The sequence below is a fragment of the Armigeres subalbatus genome, chromosome 3 (genome assembly GCF_024139115.2).
Source record: "Armigeres subalbatus isolate Guangzhou_Male chromosome 3, GZ_Asu_2, whole genome shotgun sequence".
NCBI lineage: Eukaryota > Metazoa > Arthropoda > Insecta > Diptera > Culicidae > Armigeres > Armigeres subalbatus.
In genome coordinates, this window is record NC_085141.1 from 348,831,851 (window position 1) to 348,857,024 (window position 25,174).

Consider the following 25,174-nt stretch of genomic DNA (forward strand, 5'->3'; position numbering starts at 1 on the left):
CCGCAGACTGCGTGGTTGGCGAAGTGCAGCCATGGACCGAGCTAAATGGAGAAGACTTTTATGTGCAGCACAGGCCACTCCGGCCTTAGTCTGATAATAAATAAATATAACATTTCCTGGAAGGTTGACATACACAGTCTTGGAACATTCTAATTCATTCAAATTGTTTTTAGCATAGAATCTACGATCTTAAGCTTTCAAAGTAGTGTTTCTTGTCTCTCAATGTCTTGAAATATGGTCAAACTCGTTCAACACATCTGTTGCGAAGCTGCCCTTGGTAAACAAGAGCTTCTCACGTCGCTGGTGGGCTGATTTGTGCCCACCCACGCAATCCAGCGCAATTTAATGAAAGAAAAGGGTTCGCTGCTTTCATCAGTGGTGTTGGATTACGTGGGCGGGCTCTAATTAGCCCATAAGCGACGTGGTCAGCTCAACTATAATAATTACATACATCTAGCAACTTTGAGAAAATTTGAAATGTTGGTGTCGGTATATTGAAGCTTTGAGTAATGGAAGCCCCAAGTAACCATAAGCACTATATATCGCCTTTTCGATACATAAGCACTATATATCGCCTTATAGCTACATAAGGCAAGCTCTATAAGCCAGTATAAAGCATGTTTGCAATGTGACAGCGTTATAGTCGCACATACGGATTTTTTAAATGCTTACGGTTACCTGGAAAATCTAATGCTGTGGCTGTAGATCGCAAGTTCTGGACTCAAGGACGGTTTGAATGACCCAGAATATCCCAACACCATATAAACATGTCCCTTGATCTTCAGGAAAGTGTTATGGATGGATATGGTTGAATACATATTCAATCTTGAAGCGACGAAAGAAGGTAGAGTGGTGGCTGTAGATCGCAAGTTATGAACTCAAGGACTGCTTGGATAACCCAAGATGTCCCAAAACCCACCTTACTATGTCACTGTGTCACTTGAATACATATCCAAGCTTCTAATGACGAGAAAATATAGTGTCGTGGCTTTAGATAGCAAGTTTTGAACTCAAGGACTGTTTAGATGACCCAGATTATCCAAAAACCATCTAACCATGTTTCCTGATCTTTAAAACTATATTATGGATATAGTTGAATACATATCACAGCTTGGAGCGGCAAAAAAGCTATAGCGGTGGCTGTAGAATGCAAGTTCTGGACTCAGGAACGGTTTGGATAACCCTGGATGTCCCAAAACCATGAACATAGTTGAATACATATGCGCCGCAAAAAGTCAAATTTGACATGCTGTAACTTTTTCCTACGTTGATCGATTGTGCTGGAATAGCATAGCATAGAACCCTTGCATAAATCGTAGATGGAGTAATATGGGTTCTATGGGAAAGTTTACCTTAAATAAGCCACATAATCGACTGAGACAATTGGCGCTTTGATGTGAAGAAGCATGAAGAAGAAGAAGAAGCTGAAAGATGATAATCGAAAAATTCTCCACGGGAAAGCATACGAAGAAGTTTTTAAGACTCATTAAAAAAATTCTGAAAGCTATTTAATTAAAAACGGTAAATTTCGAATAGAAGTATTGTGTTTATGATACAGTAGAGGTACAAATCAACCGAGGTGTAAATCAACTGTTTTACTTCTTAACAACCTTTTACATCCGAAAAATGTGTATGTTTTTTATGGACACCGATTCATCAAAGTCTAAGTTTTCTATTTATGTGAACTTCGTCAAAATCATAAATATTAATTTTTTTGGTCTAGCTTTCTAAGCAAACTTCACTGTTTTTAAAATAAAACTATTCACGATTGCGCGAGGATGCGTGAAATGTTTTTCATGGAGCTTATTAAGGCAACTCCAATCTTTCCAACGCCGACAATTTTGTTGTTTGATCGGGTTTGGATCCTAATCGAAAGTTTTATTTTGTAAAACATATTATTGTTAAAAAGGTAAAGAAAAAGCCAGTAATTGATATCATCATTATGGATCACCTGAAAACTATTTCAGATCGAATCACGCTTGAAAACGTTTTACATTCAATATTTTCTTCTCATTCATATTTGCATATGACGTGTGCAGTAAGTAGCGTAAACCGTAGGTGGTTGTAGTCTGTCTAATGCAGCCAAAACAAATATTTACCTCCTGTCCACTCAAGTGCTGCAAGGTGTAAATTTGCATTCAACAGTTTACCAGCAACGCAACGTCTAGCGATAATTTTGCCCCAGACCTACCCCAATGGCAAAAAAATACTCCGTCGGTGGTTTCGGTCAATGCACTTCGATTAACTCAGAAACGAAAAATATTATGTCTGTGATTCATTCCGGAACAAGCTGAACCGTACAAAGTAGGTAATCAAAACTCGATTAGCCATACATATGTTAGCCCCAATCAAAATGCACCTAAACGGTTTCATTGTCTTCCTTCATCATTGAAAGGTTGACGCCCGGCAATTTTTGCTCCAGTTGGTGCCAGTTCTCTGATAAATAAAGAATACTCATCGCGAATTTTCCCGCCGTCATCGCTAGCCGACGCAGTTTGACCTCGCTTTGTGACCGCGCTCGGCACAGATATTATCCATTGTCAAGGCCACCAACAGTTGCGCACTGAAGTGGCGCCGTGCCTTCGTCGTATAGTGTCGGAAGGTGGGTAACTTTAACCTCCCCTGCTGACGCGGGGTGATACGATGTTATAACATCCGCTGCACAAGATGCGTCTTAGAAATTGATTTTGACCAGAGAAATGGGAATTGATTCTGATCAGAATAGTCTTAGATTATAATTATATACTATTATAAAATTATAATAAAATTGCTTGTGGCCCCTCGGCCACAATAGACACGGGTATGACGCCACATAGTAGTGAGCCACTAGTCTAGTAACTAGATAACGCCACATGGCAAAATGCACACCCGGACAATGTGGAACAAAGAAAAATACAACCCATTGACTGGGTCGAGCTGGTGCTGCGAGCGAGCGGAGTACAACGCGATGTCGTACTCGGGTATATAACGATCCTTCGATAGATGAAGCACCGTGCCGCCCGAACCGAGCACATGGAAGGTGGTACATGCAGGAAAAGGCGGAAAAATCTCGTCTTATTGTGGAACGCGCATGCTAGGAACTTCAGACTGAACCTTCACCGACACCCACAATATCATCAGCGAGCGACCGAGGTCACTCCAGGTTGAACCAACCACAGTACGTTCCATTGGATCGGCACGAAAGCTATGTGAAATTGTATCATCGCATCGATAATAACTATAAGGAAGGACGTGCTGGTTTTGGGGTAGGTCGCTGACTTTCAGTCTTTTTTTGTCGTGTTTCACTGGCTAATGGGAAACGTCTGCGTTCAAGGATAAGGAAACTGACCCTGACTGGGAAAACTGCATTGTGAATGTTCATTGCCCTTCGGCATAGATGATGCTGAAAATTGGTTAAGATGCTCTGAAGCACAGAAAGTTTGAGAAATTGTTGTTGTTTACGGTTGAAAGATGGAACGATTGTGAACCGTCGACCTCGGTCAATTTTGCAATAATCGTTACGGTCAGTGAACGCGACCGTCTGGAGGAATCTATCGCAGCGTTGGATGGAATATGTATGTGTCTGCGGAATTCTATACACAAGCATCAGCCTGAACATTGTTGTTTTGTGGTTTTGATGGTGATTAATCATCGCTTGCTTGAAGCTCGATGGTTGATGACGTGCTTTTGTTGCGATTTTTGGTTGACTGCTGAGTTCATCGTTGGGTAGGTCAGTTATTCAACAGTGTAAAGCCCGTTAAAGTAAGTGCTCGGTTTTTGAACCTAGCTTGAGTACACCTTAATTGATAGGGTAAGCAAAAGTGCAAAACGAATTTTAGTAATATTCTATTTATCAACAATTTTTTAGTTGTATCCTAACTAACTAAAATCAAGAAGGGCGGCAAATTGTCGTCTCATAGTTTTCATCTGGGTCGTAGCTGGTGTGAGGCGATGATGTAAGCTTAGTAAGCAGACCTTGCCATACGCTCCTCATCGGCAGGTTTAGACATCAACATCAACAAAATCAAATCGTTGTATAAAAATACGGTGACACCTTCCGGCTTTATCTTTCAATATCTTACCAGTCAATTGGCATCAGGCGGTACTGTGATCGACATAGATGCACGAATCAATAAGGACAAGCTTGCTTTTGCAAGTTAAAAAAATATTTGAAGTAAATCAAACAGGCAGATTAGTCAACGCTCCAAAATCCGAAATTTTAATTCGATCGTGAAATCTTTGCTGCACATGGTATGTATCAGTGATCACCAAACGGCTACAGGTGTTCGTCAACAATCTGTTGACGGTTCATAATTTGAGCCTGGTGGTTACATAATTGGATCTCTCATCGTTGTCACCATATGCCGATAGTTACTTATATTCGACAGTGGAATTGGGGCTAAGTCTGCCACTTTTAGTGAAGAACTGATGAAAATAATAATAAACGATAGAAAAAAAACGGCCACACCATACATACGCAGGGGTGGAAACAAAACCTGCAAACTAGAGTAAGATTGGGGCCCGCAGCAGAACATTGAAGCAGAGACAGACTTAAAGAATCATGCGGCGTAGCTTTCAAAACGAAATAAAAGTAGTCGGCCAAACTCTAACCTGGCAGTAGGTTAAGATCCTAAGAACATAGAAGATACAAAACACGAATTCTTAGATGCAAGATTTGTAATCGAATATCAAATGATCACATAGTGGATTTGGAATACTATATGATCACGTTAGTGGACCAAATGGTCACATGGTGAATATAGTGAAGAACGGAATGAAAACGTATTATAAGCGGACGCATGGTGTGTTGTTCCTTGAAAGGCAAGACGCGGCCGCGGCGTCTAATCCGCGAATGTTTCATTACCTACTTTTTTCAATTGTAAATGTTAGCAATAGGTTGTACAATTTTAACTCAAGTCCCGAATATGACTCACATTTCGAACATTCGCTTTCAAATGAAAATTCAACTTTATTCGCTTGATTCTTTCCATAGGATCATGAGTTTACATTTACATTTACATTATTCATCATCTGTACGAAAAATCTGTGAAAATTTTAGTTTTGCGTTGCTAAAACGCTAGTGTTCGGAATATGAGTCATGTTCGGAATTTGAGATAAAACGGTACATTTATTCATTTTCTGATGGCAACAGCTAAAACTTTTCGTGAAAATAGCTGCAGATGCAACTTTTTGGCACAAATTGCTTATCTAGGACATATTACTTTCCTTCTCAGGTAACTATTAGCTCTATATTTTGCTTTTTCGGCCATATAGGGCTATAATAGAGCTAGTACCAATAGTCACGTACGGCTTATTTAAATGCTTATAGTTACCTGGCAGGGATACATGTGCATCATGGGCTGTCCGATTTGACTGAAATTGTCCACAGTATCGGGGCATTAAATAGAACGAAATGAGTGAGCCATCCACAAATTAGAAAAAAAAGGGTTCGTTGAGCTTCCTTATTGTTGACTATCATGGGATTACTAGTGCGACAGAATCTATATCATTTGGTCGAATAACGTTTCGTCGAATGACATTTGGTCGGCGGAGTGAAAAATTGCCAAAATGGCAACGTATGAAAATGCATGAAATCGTGAAAATAAAACTGGCATCACTTTAAATTTTTGCTTGCTTCTTATGGACGCAAAATGTAAACAAGTCGAATTGGAACCGCTTTTGACGGTTCGATTGGAAACAAGATAGCATCTTCGCCGATCTCTTATTCAAGTATTTCTAGTTGGAATGACTTTACTTCGAAGGGGCATTTATATAAAATGCGTTTCCAACCCCAAAGCTGTCGGGTTCGCACTTTGTTGTTTTACATTTTCGCACCAGGTTTAACAATACAACTGTACTTCAATTGTCAAACCCATATGAGTGCAACGGGGCGAAATAAACAAGCAGAAGGGTAAATAAAAATGAAACTGTTCGATCATTCAATTGAAATGCGCGTCGAACCCGTTTTCTTCTGTAAATGGATATGTAGTTTTAAATGAAGCTAAACTAAGAAATAACTTTGGAAAATTGATTCCAAAAGTTCATTCGGGATTTTCTCCACATATTGTGTCCTAAATTAGGTCGGTGGATGGAATTAGTTTGGGAATTCTCCATGAAACCCGTAAAGAACTGTCAGAAAAGTATATGTGAGGAATACCGAATAGATAATATCTAGTATTTGTTATGAAATTTATCTTCATTTGGATTTCTTAATGAATTCCTTATAGATTTCTTCCAGTAACCCCTTATGAGTATTTGATTTGAACGGAAATATATGGGCCTTCAATATTCAAGGAATTCTTCCAATTTTTTTTCGAGATTTCTTAAAAAAACTTTTATGCGTTCTTTCAGGATTTGCTTCGAATTCAACCAGAAATTCCTTCAGTAATTCTTCCAGGAATTTTTTTTTTGAATGCTTGGCGATATCTTCCAGAAATTTTTCATCTTCCAGACATTCCTGCATTTTTTTTTTTCAGGAAATTCCTTCGTGATGAATTCTTTTGGTATTTCTTCTAGAAATATTTTGAGCATTTTCTCTGGAAGATGCTTCAGGAATCCATCTGGGAATCCCTGCGAGAATTCCTCCAGACTATCCATCTGGATTACTCTCTGAAGCTCCTTCAGGAATTCCTCCGGAGTTTCCTCCAAGCATTCCTTTGGAGTTCCTTCAGGAATTCCTCCGGAAGTTCTTTCAGGATTTGCTCCGGAAGTTCATCCAGGAATTCCTTCGAAAGCTCCTCCAGGAATTCCTCTGGAGGTTCCTCCAGGAATTCCTCTGGAGGTTCCTCCAGGAATTCCTTCGAAAGTACCTCCAGAAATTCCTCCGGAAGTTCCTCCTGAAATTCCTCCTGAAATATCTCTGGAAGTTCCTCCAGGAATTCCTCCCGAAGTTCCTGCAGGAGTTCCTCCGGAAGTTCCAGCAAGAGTTCCTCCGGATGTTCCTCCAGGAATTCCTCCGGAAGTTCCTCCAGGAATTCCTCCGGAAGTTCCTCCAGGAATTCCTCCGGAAGTTCCTCCAGGAATTCCTCCGGAAGTTCCTCCAGGAATTCCTCCGGAAGTTCCTCCAGGAATTCCTTCGAAAGTACCTCCAGAAATTCCTCCAGAAATTCCTCCAGAAAATCCTCCTGAAATACCTCTGGAAGTTCCTCCAGGAATTCTTCCCGAAGTTCCAGCAGAAGTTCCTTCGGAAGTTCCAGCAAAAGTTCCTCCGGAAGTTCCTTCAGGAATTCCTCTAGAAGTTCCTTCAGGAATTCCTCTAGAAGTTCCTCCAGGAATTCCTCTAGAAGTTCCTCCAGGAATTCCTCCGGAAGTTCCTCCAGGAATTCCTCCGGAAGTTCCTCCAGGAATTCCTCCGGAAGTTCCTCCAGGAATTCCTCCGGAAGTTCCTCCAGGAATTTCTCCTCCAGGAATTCCTCCGGAAGTTCCTCCAGGAATTCCTCCGGAAGTTCCTCCAGGAATTCCTCCGGAAGTTCCTCCAGGAATTCCTCCGGAAGTTCCTCCAGGAATTCCTCCGGAAGTTCCTCCAGGAATTCCTCCGGAAGTTCCTCCAGGAATTCCTCCGGAAGTTCCTCCAGGAATTCCTCCGGAAGTTCCTCCAGGAATTCCTCCGGAAGTTCCTCCGGGAATTCCTCCGGAAGCTCCTCCAGGAATTCCTCCGGAAGTTCCTCCAGGAATTCCTCCGGAAGTTCCTCCAGGAACTCCTCCGGAAGTTCCTCCAGGAATTCCTCCGGAAGTTCCTCCAGGAATTCCTCCGGAAGTTCCTCCAGGAATTCCTCCGGAAGTTCCTCCAGGAATTCCTCCGGAAGTTCCTCCAGGAATTCCTCCGGAAGTTTCTCCAGGAATTCCTCCGGAAGTTCCTCCAGGAATTCCTCCGGAAGTTCCTCCAGGAATTCCTCCGGAAGTTCCTCCAGGAATTCCTCCGGAAGTTCCTCCAGGAATTCCTCCGGAAGTTCCTCCAGGAATTCCTCCGGAAGTTCCTCCAGGAATTCCTCCGGAAGTTCCTCCAGGAATTCCTCCGGAAGTTCCTCCAGGAATTCCTCCGGAAGTTCCTCCAGGAATTCCTCCGGAAGTTCCTCCAGGAATTCCTCCGGAAGTTCCTCCAGGAATTCCTCCGGAAGTTCCTCCAGGAATTCCTCCGGAAGTTCCTCCAGGAATTCCTCCGGAAGTTCCTCCAGGAATTCCTCCGGAAGTTCCTCCAGGAATTCCTCCGAAGTTCCTCCAGGAATTCTTCCGGAAGTTCCTCCAGGAATTCCTCCGGAAGTTCCTCCAGGAATTCCTCCGGAAGTTCCTCCAGGAATTCCTCCGGAAGTTCCTCCAGGAATTCCTCCGGAAGTTCCTCCAGGAATTCCTCTGGAAGTTCCTCCAGGAATTCCTCCGGAAGTTCCTCCAGGAATTCCTCCGGAAGTTCCTCCAGGAATTCCTCCGAAGTTCCTCCAGGAATTCCTCCGGAAGTTCCTCCAGGAATTCCTCCGGAAGTTCCTCCAGGAATTCCTCCGGAAGTTCCTCCAGGAATTCCTCCGGAAGTTCCTCCAGGAATTCCTCCGGAAGTTCCTCCAGGAATTCCTCCGGAAGTTCCTCCAGGAATTCCTCCGGAAGTTCCTCCAGGAATTCCTCCGGAAGTTCCTCCAGGAATTCCTCCGGAAGTTCCTCCAGGAATTCCTCCCGAAGTTCCTCCAGGAATTCCTCCGGAAGTTCCTCCAGGAATTCCTCCGGAAGTTCATCCAGGAATTCCTCCGGAAGTTCCTCCAGGAATTCCTCCCGAAGTTCCTCCAGGAATTCCTCCGGAAGTTCCTCCAGGAATTCTTCCGGAAATTCCTCCAGGAATTCTTCCGGAAGTTCCTCCAGGAATTCCTCCGGAAGTTCCTCCAGGAATTCCTCCGGAAGTTCCTCCAGGAATTCTTCCGGAAGTTCCTCCAGGAATTCCTCCGGAAGTTCCTCCAGGAATTCCTCCGGAAGTTCCTCCAGGAATTCCTTCGGAAGTTCCTCCAGGAATTCCTCCGGAAGAATTTCTGAATGAACTTTCAGAGGTATTCCTGAAGGAACTTCTGAAAGACTTCCCGAATTTTTGGACAAACGAGCTTCTGGAGCAATTTCTGAACAAACCTCGGGAGGAATTCCTGAATGAGCTTCCGGAGAAATTCCTGAAGAAACTTCCAAAAGACTTCCCGAAGGCACTACCGGAGGAATTCCTGAAGCAACTTCTAAAGGAAATTCTGAACGAACTTCAGGGGGAATAATTGAATGAACTTCCAAGGAATTCCTCGAAGAACTGCGGAGGAATACCTAAATGGATTTCCGGAGGCATTTATTGTATATAAAACTTGCAGAGGAATTCCTGAAAGAAACTTCGAGCAAATTCTTGAACAAACTTCCGGAAGTATTCCTGAAGGAACTTTCGGAGGAATTAGTAAAAGAATTTCCGGAGCAATTCCTGAAGAAACTTCCGGATGAAGTCTTGTAATGAAGAGAAAAACTCTAGATGAATTTCCAGATGATTTCTTTGGAGAATTTTAGGAAGTATTTCCGAAGGAAAACCGAAAGAATTCCTGGTGGAGTTTCCTGGGAAATGTATGAATTCTGGTTGAAATTCTCTACGATTATTTGGAGTAATTTCTGTAGGATTTTCTGAAGAAACCTTTTTTGGAAACCCTTGGGAGTTTTAAGGAGAAATTTTAGAGGATTTCCCTGGTGATTTTTCGGTTGAGACTTTTTTTTAAGTTTTCCATGTTTGAATCTAGGAAGGCGGTTCTCAACCTTTTTCTTGATAGATACCCCTTCGAACTTTTACATTCATTGAGGTACCCCTATTGTTTTTCGCTGTAAATGAAAATAAGCATAGCTCATAAAATATATGGAAAACGGACCTGAGAAGCTTCTTTAGCTTCTTCCAAGCCTCTTGAAACGACCTTACCGAGCCTCTTGGAAGTAGTCTTCCGAGCCTCTTGAAAGGACGTTTTCGAGCCTCTTAGAAAGAAGCTTCTTTATCTTCTTCCAAGCCTCTTGAAACGACCTTTCCGAGCCTCTTGAAAGGAGGCTTCTGAGGCTCTTGAATGGAGCCTTCCGAGCCTCTTGAAAAGACGCTTCCGAGCCTCTTGGAAGGACGTTCCCGAGCCTCTTGAAATGAGGCTTATGAGCTTTGAAAGGAGTCTTCCGAGACTCTGGGAAGGAGGCTTCCGAGCCTCTTGAAAGGAGGCTTCGAGCTTCTTGAATGGAGGCTTTCGAGCCTCTTCAAGGAGGCTTCCGAGCATCTTGAAAGGAGGCTTCCGAGCCTCTGGAAAAGAAGGTTCCAAGCCTCTTGAAAGGAGACTTCCGAGCCTCTAGAAAGGAGGCTTCCGAGCCTCTTAAAAGGAGTCTTCCGAGCCTCTTGAAAGGAGGCCTTCGAGCGTGTTGATAGGAGGCTTCTGACCAGGCATTGCATTTTATCCCATCATTCGATCTTCTGAGCAAAGATACTGATGATATCCAGGGATATCGATCTTAGTTATCTATCTGCTCAGTAAACAAAGTGCAATGTTCGCCATGGAGAAACATTTGTTCACAGTTTTTGTTGTGGCAAGGCCCTCGCAACGTGAACAACCCCGAAACACGCTGGCTATCTGGATTATCATTGAATGCTCAAATGATATTATCTTTCCAGAGTACTCTTTGATTTGGGATAATATCTTTGCATAAGCAAAGATAATATCCTGTGCTCAGATGATATTGCAATGCCTGCTTCTGACACTTTCAATGCTTTTGCTTCCTAAAAGGAGGCCTTTTGTAAGGAGATTTCCAAGCATTTTGAAAGGAGGCTTCCGAGCCTCTTGAAAGTAGGATTCCTAGCCTCTTGAGAGGAGGCTTCCGAGCGTGTTGAAAGGAGGCTGCTGAGACTTTCGATATTTTATCAACGAAGCTACTGAGCTTTTCGGAAAAAAAAATCTTCATGTCTCTCAAATAGAGGTTTACGAACCTCTAGATTCTAGATTTTAGTCACTAAACTTTTTGTACTTTAGAACTTTTGTTGCACAGCCTTTCATACACTATGCTGGTTGTAGTGGGCAGGATTCAACAGATTTTGATTTACTGATCGCCATGCATATTACGTACAATACAAAGTTTTGGAATCTAAAAATACATATTTATGAAATCTGTATCAATAAGTTTTATTGGAATTGTAATACATCCGCCATTACGCTTTTTGATCCGAGGTACCCCCTGGGGCCGGCAAAGGTAACCCCAGGGGTACATGTACCCCAGGTTGAGAACCGCTGTCCTAGAGGACTAATTAATTATTAAAATTATTTTATGCATGTAGTGGAGTGTATTCACTTGTCATAAGATGAGTTTGTACTATTCCATTTATTTCCACTATTTTATTGTACCTTTGACAGATATATATTTCGACCTCAACAGTAAGGCGGTTTTTAGTGTCCCGTACTTGACTCTACTTTCGATAGTCGAGTCAAGTATGAGACAAGGAACCAATTTATGAGAGTTTTCTATAGAGGAGACCGGGTCTGGTTGGTCGAGTTTTGATTCGGAATGTCAGTACTCATTCTGGTAAGATTTGTCAAAAACCGGTTTTCACTTGACTCGATTCAATCGCTAGTATTTTACTGGCGTAATATGAAAATAATACGGTTTACGAGTACATTGGGGACCGTTTGAGGTTACTTGTTTCTGCACTTTGAATTTAATGAAAAACTGAGTAGACCTTACGAAAAAAATCCACAAAAATTCGTTAAAAAAACAGGTAATTGTGTACAGAAAAATTGTAGAAATTAAGGAGGACCGAGAAATTGTTGAAAACTGATCGCGTAAGAAGGGACCTCGGTGGACTATTTCATCAAACGAAAGGAAAAATGGGATCCAACTGGTTTTAACCGGTACCTGCTGGTAGCCCTCTTCTATACAAGAAGGTGCGTTAATAAATTCATAAAAATGAATGTTTCTTAACTTAGTGCAATCAATCGGTCATACCGTGGTTGGTGAGGAAGTAGAGCTTTGCCTATGGACATACTCATTGTACCCCATATCAATTTGTTGTATTCACATAACGGAATTGTTGGTAACAAGGAAGGTCTATCCATATCTTCAAACAAGAAATGGAAAAATTAGTTTAGATTGTTCGCCGTACAGCGAACCTTCTTACATACTAAGCCTGTTACTAGCAGTGTTCATCGGCTCACCATCCATGTGAACAAAGAACGCAACTCGTAACACACATATCTTTTATTCCTCAGCCTTTTCGCCCCCCATATAGGTACCCCCTCATCACACATCACAATCTCCACGTTGCTTCCCTTCAGTTCAGTTATGAGACGTCTGCTGCGATTGTGCGAGCTGATGGGGTGGCCTAACGTCTTTATGTGGCACTCAGTTGTATTGCCATGCGGTTATTCAGCCGTTCTGGAAGTGCAACTGGTGCATTCGGATCGCACACCAACACGATTGCTTCAATTGTACGTCATATCAGGTAGGGTGGTAACGATGCGACGAAGATCTACTACGTCCAAAATGAAATTTGAAACACGAAATTCTCTGTGGAGACACTTTTACTAAACAGTTGTTAGTTTGCTAAGAGTAAATATAACACAGCCCAAAGTTGTAATTCTCTAACAATGAGTGATCTATTTCGATAACTTTTTTGACTCTTGAAAATTCGTCGTGGTTGTCTGACGTTTCAAATATCGGTCCCCTACTAAAAAAAATCGTGGTAAAAATCAACGATAGTTACACAGTCAATCCCACCCTAACGACACGAGTGGTTCACCGTCGTCGTTGCATGAAGGTTGCTTCCTCCTCAAGCCTGGATGGCGACTGTTGCGTTTTCCCATCGACAACGATTCCAACACAGCCGGTCCTCAGTTGGATGGGTTCGTGATTCGTGCAAAAAGACACGACTCCATACTGCCATACTGACTGCACTGTGCGGAAAGATCCATGCGTCGCCGTTGGGTGGTGCTGAGGGCTACACAGCACAGACCTTGACAATGTACTAGCTGTTCGTGCGACGGACGACGTTGATCTCTCCGGGTTGTCCTCCACGAGGAAATACATGGCTTGGCTACTATATGGAAAATGGAGAGATGTTTTGCACCCATTGAATGTCACGGCTTTTATGTAACTGCCATCAATATTACTGGTAAATGTGTTATTGCTACTGTTGTGCAGGAAGGGAAGTTCTGAATCAAATTCAGTAGAATTTTATGATTGCATGATTTCAAATTGGTGGAATACAGTAGTAGTTACGAAGAATGGAAGATATAAGGAAATTAGACGGAGTTTTTATGCATCGATCTCGCGATTTGCTCGCAAAATTGACCTTCGAGACCCTCAGATTACAAATTAAAAATTTATGAGAAAAAAACAGATTAATCCACCTTTGGGAGATGATGTCTTTCTCGTGCATCATCAAATGTATTGGGAAAATCCCATTAGAAAGATCAAAAAACCACTTTAAGGGTCTACTTTTTCTAACATTTTTCATGTTTTTGCATTAATTAATATGCATTGACACTATTTTTGGTAAAAAATGAGTATGTATATTGTATGGCAAGTGCAAGGGATACACTATGTTCAAGGTGTGAAGAAATCTTCCAACCAGAAAATATCCTAGACTGGACCGATAATCGAACTTGTTATCTCTGGATTGGCAATTCTTAACGGAATTTCTTCATGTGGTTCCATAAGAATTTCTTCGTTCAGAAAAGTTCTTTCCAAAATCCATGAAATGTTTCTCTTTTCTAAAACCTACTACCTTCAGGAACTCCAACGAACATTCCTATAAAAATCCATAACAAGTTGCTCGAAAAAAAAAATCAAAACTTTTTCCATGTTGCGCTAGAAACTTTATCAAATTCTGTATGTTTTTTTAATTTCTTCACGAATAGAGGATCAATGATTGAATATTGTTTTACGATATGTTGGAGGTCTCCATATAAAATCATTGTACAGTTAGTTGAACGGACCATCACAGTAACCCAGAAAATATCTTTTATTATGGCATAATTTTGCTTCCATGAGTCGATATAGAGTTATAGAACATCGACCCACCGAGGTTTGACTGTATTCAAAATAAGCTGAACAATAATGTGCGGCCTATTTTCCGGATATATCTAAAACCTAAAATTTGTACGCTTTTATACTTCTTAAGGTAAAAAAAAGTTTGAAACAAGAATATTGAAGTTTAGTTCTTGCACAATCCCTGATAAATTTTCTGGATAAAGCTTACGGACTTATCATCTGTATGTAAACTTTAAGGCAACGTATGGCTCAATAAAATCCACCTTTCTTTTTCAGATAATGCTAGAACATGGCGTTCCAGCATAGCTGATTCGTACGCCGCTGGATGGCTCCGTATCGAGGGTCAGTAAATCTGGCGAGACGTCCGATTATTTCATGACGAAAAATAGGTTGAAGCGGGCAGATGTGTGCTATTCAACAAAGCTCTGGAATGTGTAATTTGCAAATCTGATGTCAAATGCGTTTTTTTTTCCAAAATTTATTCCCTTGCCTGGTATGGGAAACTTCATTCTGTTGTAGGGAAGAAAGGTCCAAAATGCACTTAAGCTTTTTCGATGTTTTCACCAATATAGGGTAAGACGGTATAATGCGCCCCACCTGGCCAAAACGCCTTTGATTTCTAGAAAACTATAACTAACTAAGGGTCAAAATCAATTGGTACCTATAAATATTTGTAAAGCAATCATGCTATGTGAATGTGGAAGTATTTTTGTATTACATAATGAAAATATTTGCGAAATACAAAAAGTTACAGTTTTGATGTAACTTTCAATGTTTGTTTGCCCAACATTCTGGAGCGACGCTAGTGTAGTAGATAAGATCAGGTCTATAGAGTGTCGGAAACAATATTCACTTTACTTCATTGTCTTATTTGCATTTAGTTATTATCCAATTAAATTATACTCATTTGTAGTATATTTTGTTTAAACGTGTAGCGAGCAAACTAAGATTATAAGATATTTTGATTCCATCTAGCAAGTTTGAGAGCGAAATAACAATCAGTTTGCTGAGTATTGTTGCGACGAACGGTCGAGACTAGAAATCTCGGTCGGGTCGCGACAGCTAGCATACTGTCCGTAAAACTTGCACTGGAACACTAAGTTGGGCAACAAAATAACTTTTCCCAGTGGTTAAAATGATATAAAAATGCTTCTATCTTCAAAAATGTAACGTTTTTCAAAAATATGTTTCACTGGTCAAAACGCCCCAGTGTATACCAACTGGACAAATGCGCGGCGAGCTTGCAGCAATTGCTTCCAAATTATATGGAAACTTTTGAAATGTAATTCAAACCTGCTTAAATGGACTTTTGTTGGTTTTTCAATGTCAAGCACATAAGGATTTGGGATTGATGGGATTGATAAAATACTAATGAAGGGCTATGAAACGTCTTTGGTTAAGGTGGGGCGTATTGCCCAGTTACTTTTTGAAATCAATTTTTTCACGTTTGTTTAATTTGCGTTGAAAAGTAAAAAGTTATCAAGGAGTTGCGTTAGGGGGGGCATATTATACCGCCTTACCCTAAACAAAAATACCGAACCATTTCAACGTGTAGATGCAAAATTTACAAAACCAGCTATATTCCGCAATGATCTCCTATTCAAAACAATAAGGATTTCATGGCTTTCTAACGCATTTAAAAAATGTTTTAAAAATAGTTCTGTGGCAAAACGCCCGAATGGTGGTGTATAATAACCCAATCGCATGTAAAATAATGGTGAACGCATGGTTCTTTGTTTTTTCTTAATGGATTTAACTACCATCTTACGGGAGAGGTGGAAGAATCGCAAATTTTAGTAAATATAAAGGGATTTTGGATAACTATTTATGATTTGCAATGGTAATCTTCGTTCGTAAACATCCTACAGTAGATTATATGAGTGAGGCCATTTTGCCCCGGGGTGCATTATGCACTGCTCTTCTCCCCTACATATCGTGGTTTTCTGAGGAAATGCTTGCTTTGCCAGTAATTCGTCTTCTAATATTTGTTCATGTAGGGGAAGAGGCCCCAAAACGCTCCCCCCTCCGGGGCAAAACGCCTTTTGGGTATTTCATCATATTTACCCTATTTGGTATGGCCGTAACGAAACTAGACCTAAAATTATGTAGGTTAGGCAAACAAAGTGTCATAATAAAATATAGGAAGGTTGGAAAAACCGAAATTTTCCACATTTTGATGAAACATCTTAAATTTCGGAGAGGCAAAATGCTAAATGGGACTAACCTACAATGTACTACGCGTCTCCACGGACTATCCGTACTAGAATGCTGATTCGCCGACGCGTGGTGCGTTGTTTCTAAAGAGCTGTCAGCTTGAAGGCGTTTTGCCTCATGAGTTTTCAGGCAACGAAAAATCACCGTTTTTTTAATGTGAATATTATCATTATATGATTAGGATCTTTTGTTTTTAAATGGCATCAGCTAGCTAAATTGTTAAGAAAATTATTTTGAGCTGTTTAGTGGAATGTCTTCACTTGTCATAAGACGAGTTTGTACAATCCCATTGAATTCCACCACTCAATTATATCTTGACAGATACGTATTTCGACCTCAACAGTAAGGCCGTCTTCAGTGTCTCGTACTTGACTAGACTTTTACGTACGTCAAGTCAAGTACGAGACGCTGAAGACGGCCTTACTGTTGAGGTCGAAATACGTATCTGTCAAGATACAATTGATGAATTCAATGGATCAAACTCGTTTATACAAGTGTAATAAATTGTTTGACTGTTGCATGAGGTAAAAATACCCATGAAAATCGTTACAGCTAAGAAATTAAAGCAGTTTTTGTTTAGCATGCCCTTAGCATTGCCCCTCTTTCCCCTATACCCCTATATTTACGTCTCAATCAATCCCGAACTATAAGAGTAAGATATGGTTAAGTAGTTTTATGTGGTTATTGAGAAACCATATTTGAACAACCGTAAAAAACATCTCGTAAAAAGGGAATTTAGCTGTCAAGAATGTAGCTCTGGAAAAGGAGGAGGAGCTAAGCTAAAGCTAAGCTAAAGCTAAGCTAAAGCTAAGCTAAAGCTAAGCTAAAGCTAAGCTAAAGCTAAGCTAAAGCTAAGCTAAAGCTAAGCTAAAGCTAAGCTGGAACAAGCTGGCTAAGCTGATAAAAGCTAGGCTAGCTAGCTGCTAAGCTAAAACTAAGCTAAAGCTGGAGCTGGAGCTAGTAAGCTAAAGCTAGCTGAGCTAGCTAAGCAGGGGCTGAAAACTAAGCTAAACTAGTAAGCAGCTAAGCTGGGAACTAAGCTAAAAGCTACAGAACTAAGATTATGGAGCTGGGGTGGTGGGGTGGGCTGGGGCTGGTGGAGGCTGGTGTGGGTGGGGGCTGAGGGCTGAGGCTGGGTGGGCTGGCTGAACAGGAGCTGGGGTGGGGCTGGGGGAGCTGGAGGCTGGGTGGGGAACAGGCAGGTGGGGTGAGACTGGGAGGTGGGGCTGGGCTGGGAACAGGGACAGGTGGGGTGAACTGGGAACTGGGGAACAGGTGGTGGAACTGGGGTGGGGCTGGGAACAGGGTGAACAGGTGGAGACTGGGGCTGAACAGGGAACAGAACAGGAACAGGAACAGGTGGGAACAGGGTGGGGACAGGGCTGGGAACAGGGTGGGTGGTGGTGGGAACTGGGGTGAACAGGGTGGGAACAGAACAGAGGAACAGGAGTGGGACAGGAACTGGTGGGGTGGGGTGGGGTGGGAACAGGTGGGTGTGGGCTGGGAACAGGGGTGGGGGGTGGGGCTGGGGGGAACAGGGAACAGACAGGAGCTGGGGTGGGGAGCTGGGGCTGGTGGGGTGGAACAGGGAGAACTGGGCTGGAGTGGAGCTGGAACAGGGTGGGGCTGGGGAGCTGGGAGTACAGGTGGTGAGTGAACAGCAGGTGGAGTGGGGCTGGAGTGAGCTGGGAACAGGTGAGGTGACAGAACTGGTGGAACAGGGGTGGGAGTGGGAACAGGTGGAACAGGTGGAGTGGGAGACAGGAACAGGTGGGAACGAGTGGAACTGGGAGAACAGGTGGGAACAGGAACAGGTGAGTGGGGCTGGAACAGGAACAGAACAGGAACAGGAACAGGTGGGAAGCTGAGACTGGGTGGAACAGTGGGACAGTGGGAACAGGAACAGGAACAGTGGGGCTGGGAACAGACAGGAACAGGGTGGAACAGTGGGGAGGGTGGAGGTGGGAACTGGAACAGGGCTGGTGGGTGGAACAGGAACAGGAACAGGAACAGACAGGAACAGGTGGGGTGGAACAGATGGACAGACTGAGGTGGTGGGGTGGAACAGGTGGGGAACAGGGGCTGGAACAGGGGCTGGTGGAGTGGGGAACAGGTGGGCAGGGCTGGGGTGGGGTGGGGAACAGGGTGGGGTGGTGGAACAGGGTGGGAATTTGGGGTGAACAGGGAGTGGGAACAGGGTGGGAACAGAGATGGTGGGAACAGGAATTTGGGAACAGGAACTGGGGGTGGGGTGAACAGAGGTGGAACTGAGGCTGGGGTGGTGGGGCTGGGCTGGGGCTGGTGGGAACAGGCTGAACAGGGAGTGGGAACAGGAACTGGGGCTGGAGGTGGGAACAGGGGTGGGGCTGAGGAACAGGGGCTGGAGCTGGAGTGGGTGGGAGCTGGAGTGGAACAGGTGGGGCTGGGAGTACAGGGCTGGGGTGGGAACAGGGGTGAGTGGAACAGGCTGGAGTGGGGAACAGGGTGGAGGCTGGGTGAACAGACAGAACAGGACAGGCAGGAACAGGGGCTGGGGAGTGGGGAACAGGGTGGGGGAACTGGAACAGAGGTGGGGTGGGGAGTGGGAAGCTGGGAACAGGTGGGTGGGAGTGGAACAGGAACAGGGGTGGGAGTGGGGTGGGCTGGAACAGGGCTGGGAACAGAGTGAGCTGGGGTGGGGAACAGGGAACAGGCTGGGAGTGGGGTGGGAACTGGAACAGGAGGTGGGTGGGAACAGGTGGGAACAGAACAGGGTGGGGTGGGGAACAGGGGTGGGGTGGTGGAACAGGAACAGGGGTGGGGCAGGGTGGGGCTGGAACAGGGAGATTGGAACTGGAGTGGGGCGGAACAGAGTTTGGGGTGGGGTGGAACAGGAACAGCTGGGGTGGGCTGAACAGACAGGAACACTTCGCTAAAAGGGTCACTTGGGAACAGGTGGGAAACTGGAACAGGTGGGCTGGGGAACAGGAACTAACTAACACTTCAGCTTCATCGGTGGGAGCTAACTAAGGGAAAACTTGGAACAGGGGCTAAGCTAAACTAGAACAGCTAAACTAAAAGCTGAACAGGTGGGAACTAAGCTAGCTACTAAAACTAGCTAAGCTAACAGCTAACTAAACAGCTTGCTAGCTAAGCTAAAGCTAAGCTAAAGCTATGCTAAAGCAAAGCGAAAGCCAAGCTAAAGCTAAGCTAAAGCTAAGCGAAAGCCAAGCGAAAGCCAAGCTAAAGCTAAGCTAAAGCTAAGCTAAAGCTAATAGACAACCAAATTTTTGCTAATTTATATCCCTTTTCTTCTTTTATTTACGATGAAGAATGTTAAGATGAAATGGAATACTTTGAAGATCAATGTCCAATCTTTTCGTTGAAATGAGTTTTCGTACAATTTTGCATATTTTTTTTCAATTTTGATAATCTATATATATAAAACGAAGTTGGCATTTGTACGACCGCGCATTGCTCAAGAATATACAACCCAATTTTTGCTAGTTTATATCCCTTTCCTTCTTTTATTTACGATGAAACTGAAAAAAATTGCGATCCGATCCGCCATTGGAAGCACCGCAACCGCTGCACTAGGCACGGTGGCTCCGGATCAGAGAAACGACTGGTATGACGGCGAATGTGAGCAGTTAGTTGAGGAGAAGAATGCAGCATGGGCGAGATTGCTGCAACACCGCACGAGGGCGAACGAGGCACGATACAAACGGGCGCGGAACAGACAAAACTCGACTTTCCGGAGGAAAAAGCGCCAGCAGGAAGATCGAGACCGTGAAGAGACGGAGGAACTGTAACGCGCTAATAACGCACGAAAGTTCTATGAGAAGTTGAACCGTTCACGTAAGGGCCACGTGCCACAGCCCGATATGTGTAAGGACATAAACGGGAACCTTCTTACAAACGAGCGTGAGGTGATCCAAAGGTGGCGGCAGCACTACGAAGAGCACCTGAATGGCGATATGGCAGACAACGGTGGCGGTATGGTAATGCACCTAGGAGCACGCGCGCAGGACATGCGACTTCCGGCTCCGAATCTCCAGGAAATCCAGGAGGAGATCGGCCGGCTGAAAAACAACAAAGCCCCTGGAGTTGACCAACTACCAGGAGAGCTGTTTAAACACGGTGGTGAAGCACTGGCTAGAGCGCTGCATTGGGTGATTACCAAGGTTTGGGAGGATGAGGTTCTGCCGCAGGAGTGGATGGAAGGTGTCGTGTGTCCCATCTACAAAAAGGGCGATAAGCTGGATTGTAGCAACTACCGCGCAATCACATTGCTGAACGCCGCCTACAAGGTACTCTCCCAAATTTTATGCCGTCGACTAACACCAATTGCAAGAGAGTTCGTGGGGCAGTACCAGGCGGGATTTATGGGTGAACGCTCTACCACAGACCAGGTGTTCGCCATACGTCAGGTATTGCAGAAATGCAGCGAATACAACGTGCCCACACATCATCTATTTATCGACTTCAAAGCCGCATATGATACAATCGATCGGGACCAGCTATGGCAGCTAATGCACGAAAACGGATTTCCGGATAAACTGATACGGTTGATCAAGGCGACGATGGATCGGGTGATGTGCGTAGTTCGAGTTTCAGGGGCATTCTCGAGAAACCCGTAGAGGGTTACGGCAAGGTGATGGTCTTTCGTGTCTGCTATTCAACATCGCTTTGGAGGGAGTAATACGAAGGGCAGGGATTGACACGAGTGGTACGATTTTCACGAAGTCCGTCCAGTTATTTGGTTTCGCCGACGACATTGATATCATGGCACGTAACTTTGAGAGGATGGAGGAAGCCTACATCAGACTGAAAAGCGAAGCTAAACGGATTGGACTAGTCATCAACACGTCGAAGACGAAGTACATGATAGGAAGAGGCTCAAGAGAGGTCAATGTGAGCCACCCACCACGAGTTTGTATCGCCCAAGTAACAATTAAGGTTGTATCAGAGTTTTATAGCGTTCTTCAAAACCTAATCTCAAAACCTTCCATGCAGTCCTCGCAGTTTCCACAACCTCCTGTAGATTTCTATAAAACCATGTTACAGCCAGTTGGCCCAGTTTTATTGCAATCATTAAAACCTAATATGCGTTCCAGTTCAGAACCAACGGTTTTATAATATACTTCAAGTCTCACATAAAACATGCAACATAAAACCTCCTCTAGACTTGGTGGTTTTGAGAACCACTATATAACCATGATACAACCACTTCATGACTATGATACAACAACAAATAAGCCGATAATGAAACAGTTGTCAACTCTCAAGTTGATTATTTGTTTATTGTTTGTACTCGAAAAAAATATTCTTTTCTTCCTGCAATACATGGATTACATGTCAACAACAAAAATAAAAGAATTATTATCAGCCAGTTCAATAAAAGTTCATATCTGGCTTTGAGTGTTCTATGCATGTTTGAAGGCATGCCAGGGATTTTTCATGGTGAAACCATGATAAATAATCAGTATTTTAACAATGCGCTTCGTTAATTTGTTATTATTTATAATTTTTCAAGTTTAATCAATTGCCTTAGTTAATTGCTTTAAAAATAATTTCAATGAATAACCACTTTGGTTGATCAAATAATCAAAGCATTGTTCCTAAAACTTATTAGAATGTCCAATTTTACCGTTTAAAAGGTGAAACAGAAATTTGTATGATATTTCGATTATGAAATTATTTATTTTTTCATATCGGCGACATTTTTTCGAATAAAACTTTGATTGCATAAAAAATGCCTCTATATAACCATCACTCCTGAACTGGCCCTATCTGGGCATTTCAAACACCTAGAGGCTTTATCTTGGCCTTTTCAAGACCATGTTACGACTAGCAAGTTTTATCTTGGTCAAACCTAAAGCTTGGTAGTTTTATATATAATGACAACATGACAATGTAGACAGATATAAAAAATGATAAACAAACTTTTTCTGCCCTCGGCATCGAATGCAAGTACTTTTAAAATAAGTATTTCAATTAAAAAAGCATATAGTGGCAATTGTTAAATGGTATATTTTGTACCATAAAAGTGTTTTACTCGTGTTAAATTGGCAAAGCATGTATGGATTAAATACATATTTTCATACCCCTCATGAGCAAATGCTGTTTGAACAGTTTTTGCAACGACTTGAATATATAAGGGAACTGCTCCTGGATTTCAACTCATGGCTCCGATGTTCATCCCATTGAAAGCAGAGCAATGGAAAGGTATTTGATTTGTGATTTTTTTCAGCAGGAGTTCGCATGTTGACAAAAAGAAGCGAAGAAATTGGTGCCGTATTTATTTACTTCTCGATAAGATGAATGTATTTTCAGTGTGTGAGATGGAGATCGGAACAGTTCCCCTACATAATTCACGACATAGAAAAAACTGCTAATGTTTTTTTTTTCATTTTCGACTGAAAGCAAAATGAAAAAACTTCCGTGGGTCAAACAATTTGTGCTAAAAATTTAGTTTCTATCCATAGTAGTAGTTTCAAGCTTCGTATTCCTATGCAGGTCTTCTTCAGGAGTAAAGGTTTTATGTGGGTTTTATACAGGACTCTACGAAGCTTGGCAGCTTTTATAAGTCTTGATCAAAACCAACTTATAACTTAACTGCTGGCTTTATGTAAGTTCCATTTTTTAGCTCTGAGGAGGAACACAGGAGCATTATAAAACCTAAAGAGTTGTGGTTTTATGTTGGAATTCAAAACGTAGTTCTCAAGTACTCTTGCGGATCTAATTAAATGACAACTGAATAAAACCAAAATAAAACTTTAAGCATTTCTACATGCCGTAATAAAACCTCTATAAAACTAGCATAAATCTTCGAAGCATTGAGATTGTTACTTGGGTGGTGACGAAATCGAGGTGGTTGAAGAATTCGTGTACTTGGGCTCACTGGTGACCGCCGATAACGATACCAGCAGAGAAATTCGGAGACGCATAGTGGCTGGAAATCGTACGTACTTTGGACTCCGCAAGACGCTTCGATCGAATAGAGTTCGCCGCCGTACCAAACTGACTATCTACAAAACGCTTATAAGACCGGTAGTTCTCTACGGACACGAGACCTGGACGATGCTCGTGGAGGACCAACGCGCACTGGGAGTTTTCGAAAGGAAAGTGTTGCGTACCATCTATGGTGGGTTGCAGATGGCGGACGGTACGTGGAGGAGGCGAATGAACCACGAGTTGCATCAGCTGTTGGGAGAACCATCCATCGTTCACACCGCGAAAATCGGAAGACTGCGGTGGGCCGGGCACGTAGCCAGAATGTCGGACAGTAATCCGGTGAAAATGGTTCTCGACAACGATCCGACGGGAACAAGAAGGCGAGGTGCACAGCGGGCAAGGTGGATCGATCAGGTGGAGGACGACTTGCGGACCCTCCGCAGACTGCGTGGTTGGCGAAGTGCAGCCATGAACCGAGCTGAATGGAGAAGTCTTTTATGTGCAGCACAGGCCACTCCGGCCTTAGTCTGATAAATAATAATAATAATGAAAAAAATTGACAATCAAAATACAATCTCTCCGATGAAATGGTTTGTCGTGCATTTTGTATGATAATTTCAAATCATGTCATCTAAGTTGACATTATCATCAGATAACGGAACGATCGATTTTTGTTAATTTTGGTTTGGCTACTAAATTAATTCGAAAAATGTCATGATAAAAAAATGTCAAAAAAAAGGGAAAATTATTTTGAACTAGCAAACCCGACGAACTTCGTTTCGCTTAATATTGATTTATTCGCTGATTAGTTCTCGAGTTATGAAGAAATTGTTGTCCCATTTTCTGAGCCTCCTTTCCAAATGGGGGAGGGTTTTCGAACCATCTTAAGAACCTTCCCCGGCCCCAAAAACCTCTGCATACAAATTTTCACGCCGATCCGTTCAGTAGTTTCGGAGTCTATAAGGTTCAGGCAGACAGAAATTCATTTTTATGTATCTAGATAACCGGTTTGTTGTTTAGATAAATTGTGTACGTAAAAAAATATATCAGCAAATTGATCAGTTTTGGGCGAGACAAAGTTCGCCGGGTCAGCTAGTTTATTATAAATTCCAAGTATTCCCGTAGACTTGTGGGATTTTTCAATGTAAATTCCTTCACATGCGAAATGCATAAATAAGACTTCAAATCAATATTATTTCCCTACTTAATACCCGGTGCTTAACCAAAATTCTTCTAATCTCTAAATTTTTATCGAGTTACTGAATACAATAGTATTCGGAAATGAATTCTGAGACTACCAAAGCTTTTCAGTAAGATTAATGAAAACCGTTCTTCGCTGTTTAAAAAACCCAACTTAATTCACCGAGTGGTGATACTGCCTTTCTCGCATTTAGCCAAGACACCAACCTTATATGGGGCTTATATAGTTCGATTCCATTTTCTTAATAATTTTTAAACGCAATGGACGATGGTTATCAAACTTGTTGCGAGAAAATTGGTTAAGAATTACTATATGAAAAAGTGGCTAATGTTTTTCGGTTTTCGTGTGCACACACACACATACACACGGACAGACAGACATTTGTTCAGTTCGACAAGCTGAGTCGATTGGTATATAACATCATGGATCTCCGAGACTTCTATAAAAAGTTTGATTTTAAAGTGAAATGATAGCCTTTCGGTACAACTTTGTTGTACGAGAAAGGCAAAAAGGAATAGAGGAATAAACTGAAATACCGAATCATTTCAACATCTAAACTTAAAGTTTATAAAATTAGCTGCATATCGGAAAGATCTCCAATTTAAAGCATCTTTAACCTTTCCGTCCCCAACGTCTGTTTTTAAGGGCTTTCAAAAATCTAAACTGCTGTTAAAATTGCATTTCTTGACCGATTCTTTCGCAACAAGTTGCATTCCATCCGGATGGATCCCAATTTTTGATTTATACTAGTTTCGAGGCTATCCACAGCACGGTTCCAGAATTATTCCAGATTCCGTTGGGGTCAGTTGTCCCCGGAATAAGTGGCCATTTACAATTTTA

The 25,174-nt window shown here is 42.6% G+C and overlaps 2 protein-coding genes across 2 annotated transcripts in view; both read right to left on the reverse strand.

The window, feature by feature from the left end:
* LOC134226007 (uncharacterized) overlaps positions 1-25,174 on the reverse strand; it is a 95,779-nt gene that overhangs the window by 64,028 nt on the left and 6,577 nt on the right. The gene's annotated exons all lie outside the window — the stretch shown is intronic.
* On the reverse strand, positions 17,210-19,189 carry LOC134222796 (uncharacterized). Its single transcript, XM_062701949.1, has 2 exons — positions 19,177-19,189; positions 17,210-19,029 (listed from the first exon to the last, which is right to left on the reverse strand). The coding sequence occupies exons 1-2, from the start codon at positions 19,187-19,189 to the stop codon at positions 17,210-17,212; spliced, it is 1,833 nt and encodes a 610-aa protein (XP_062557933.1).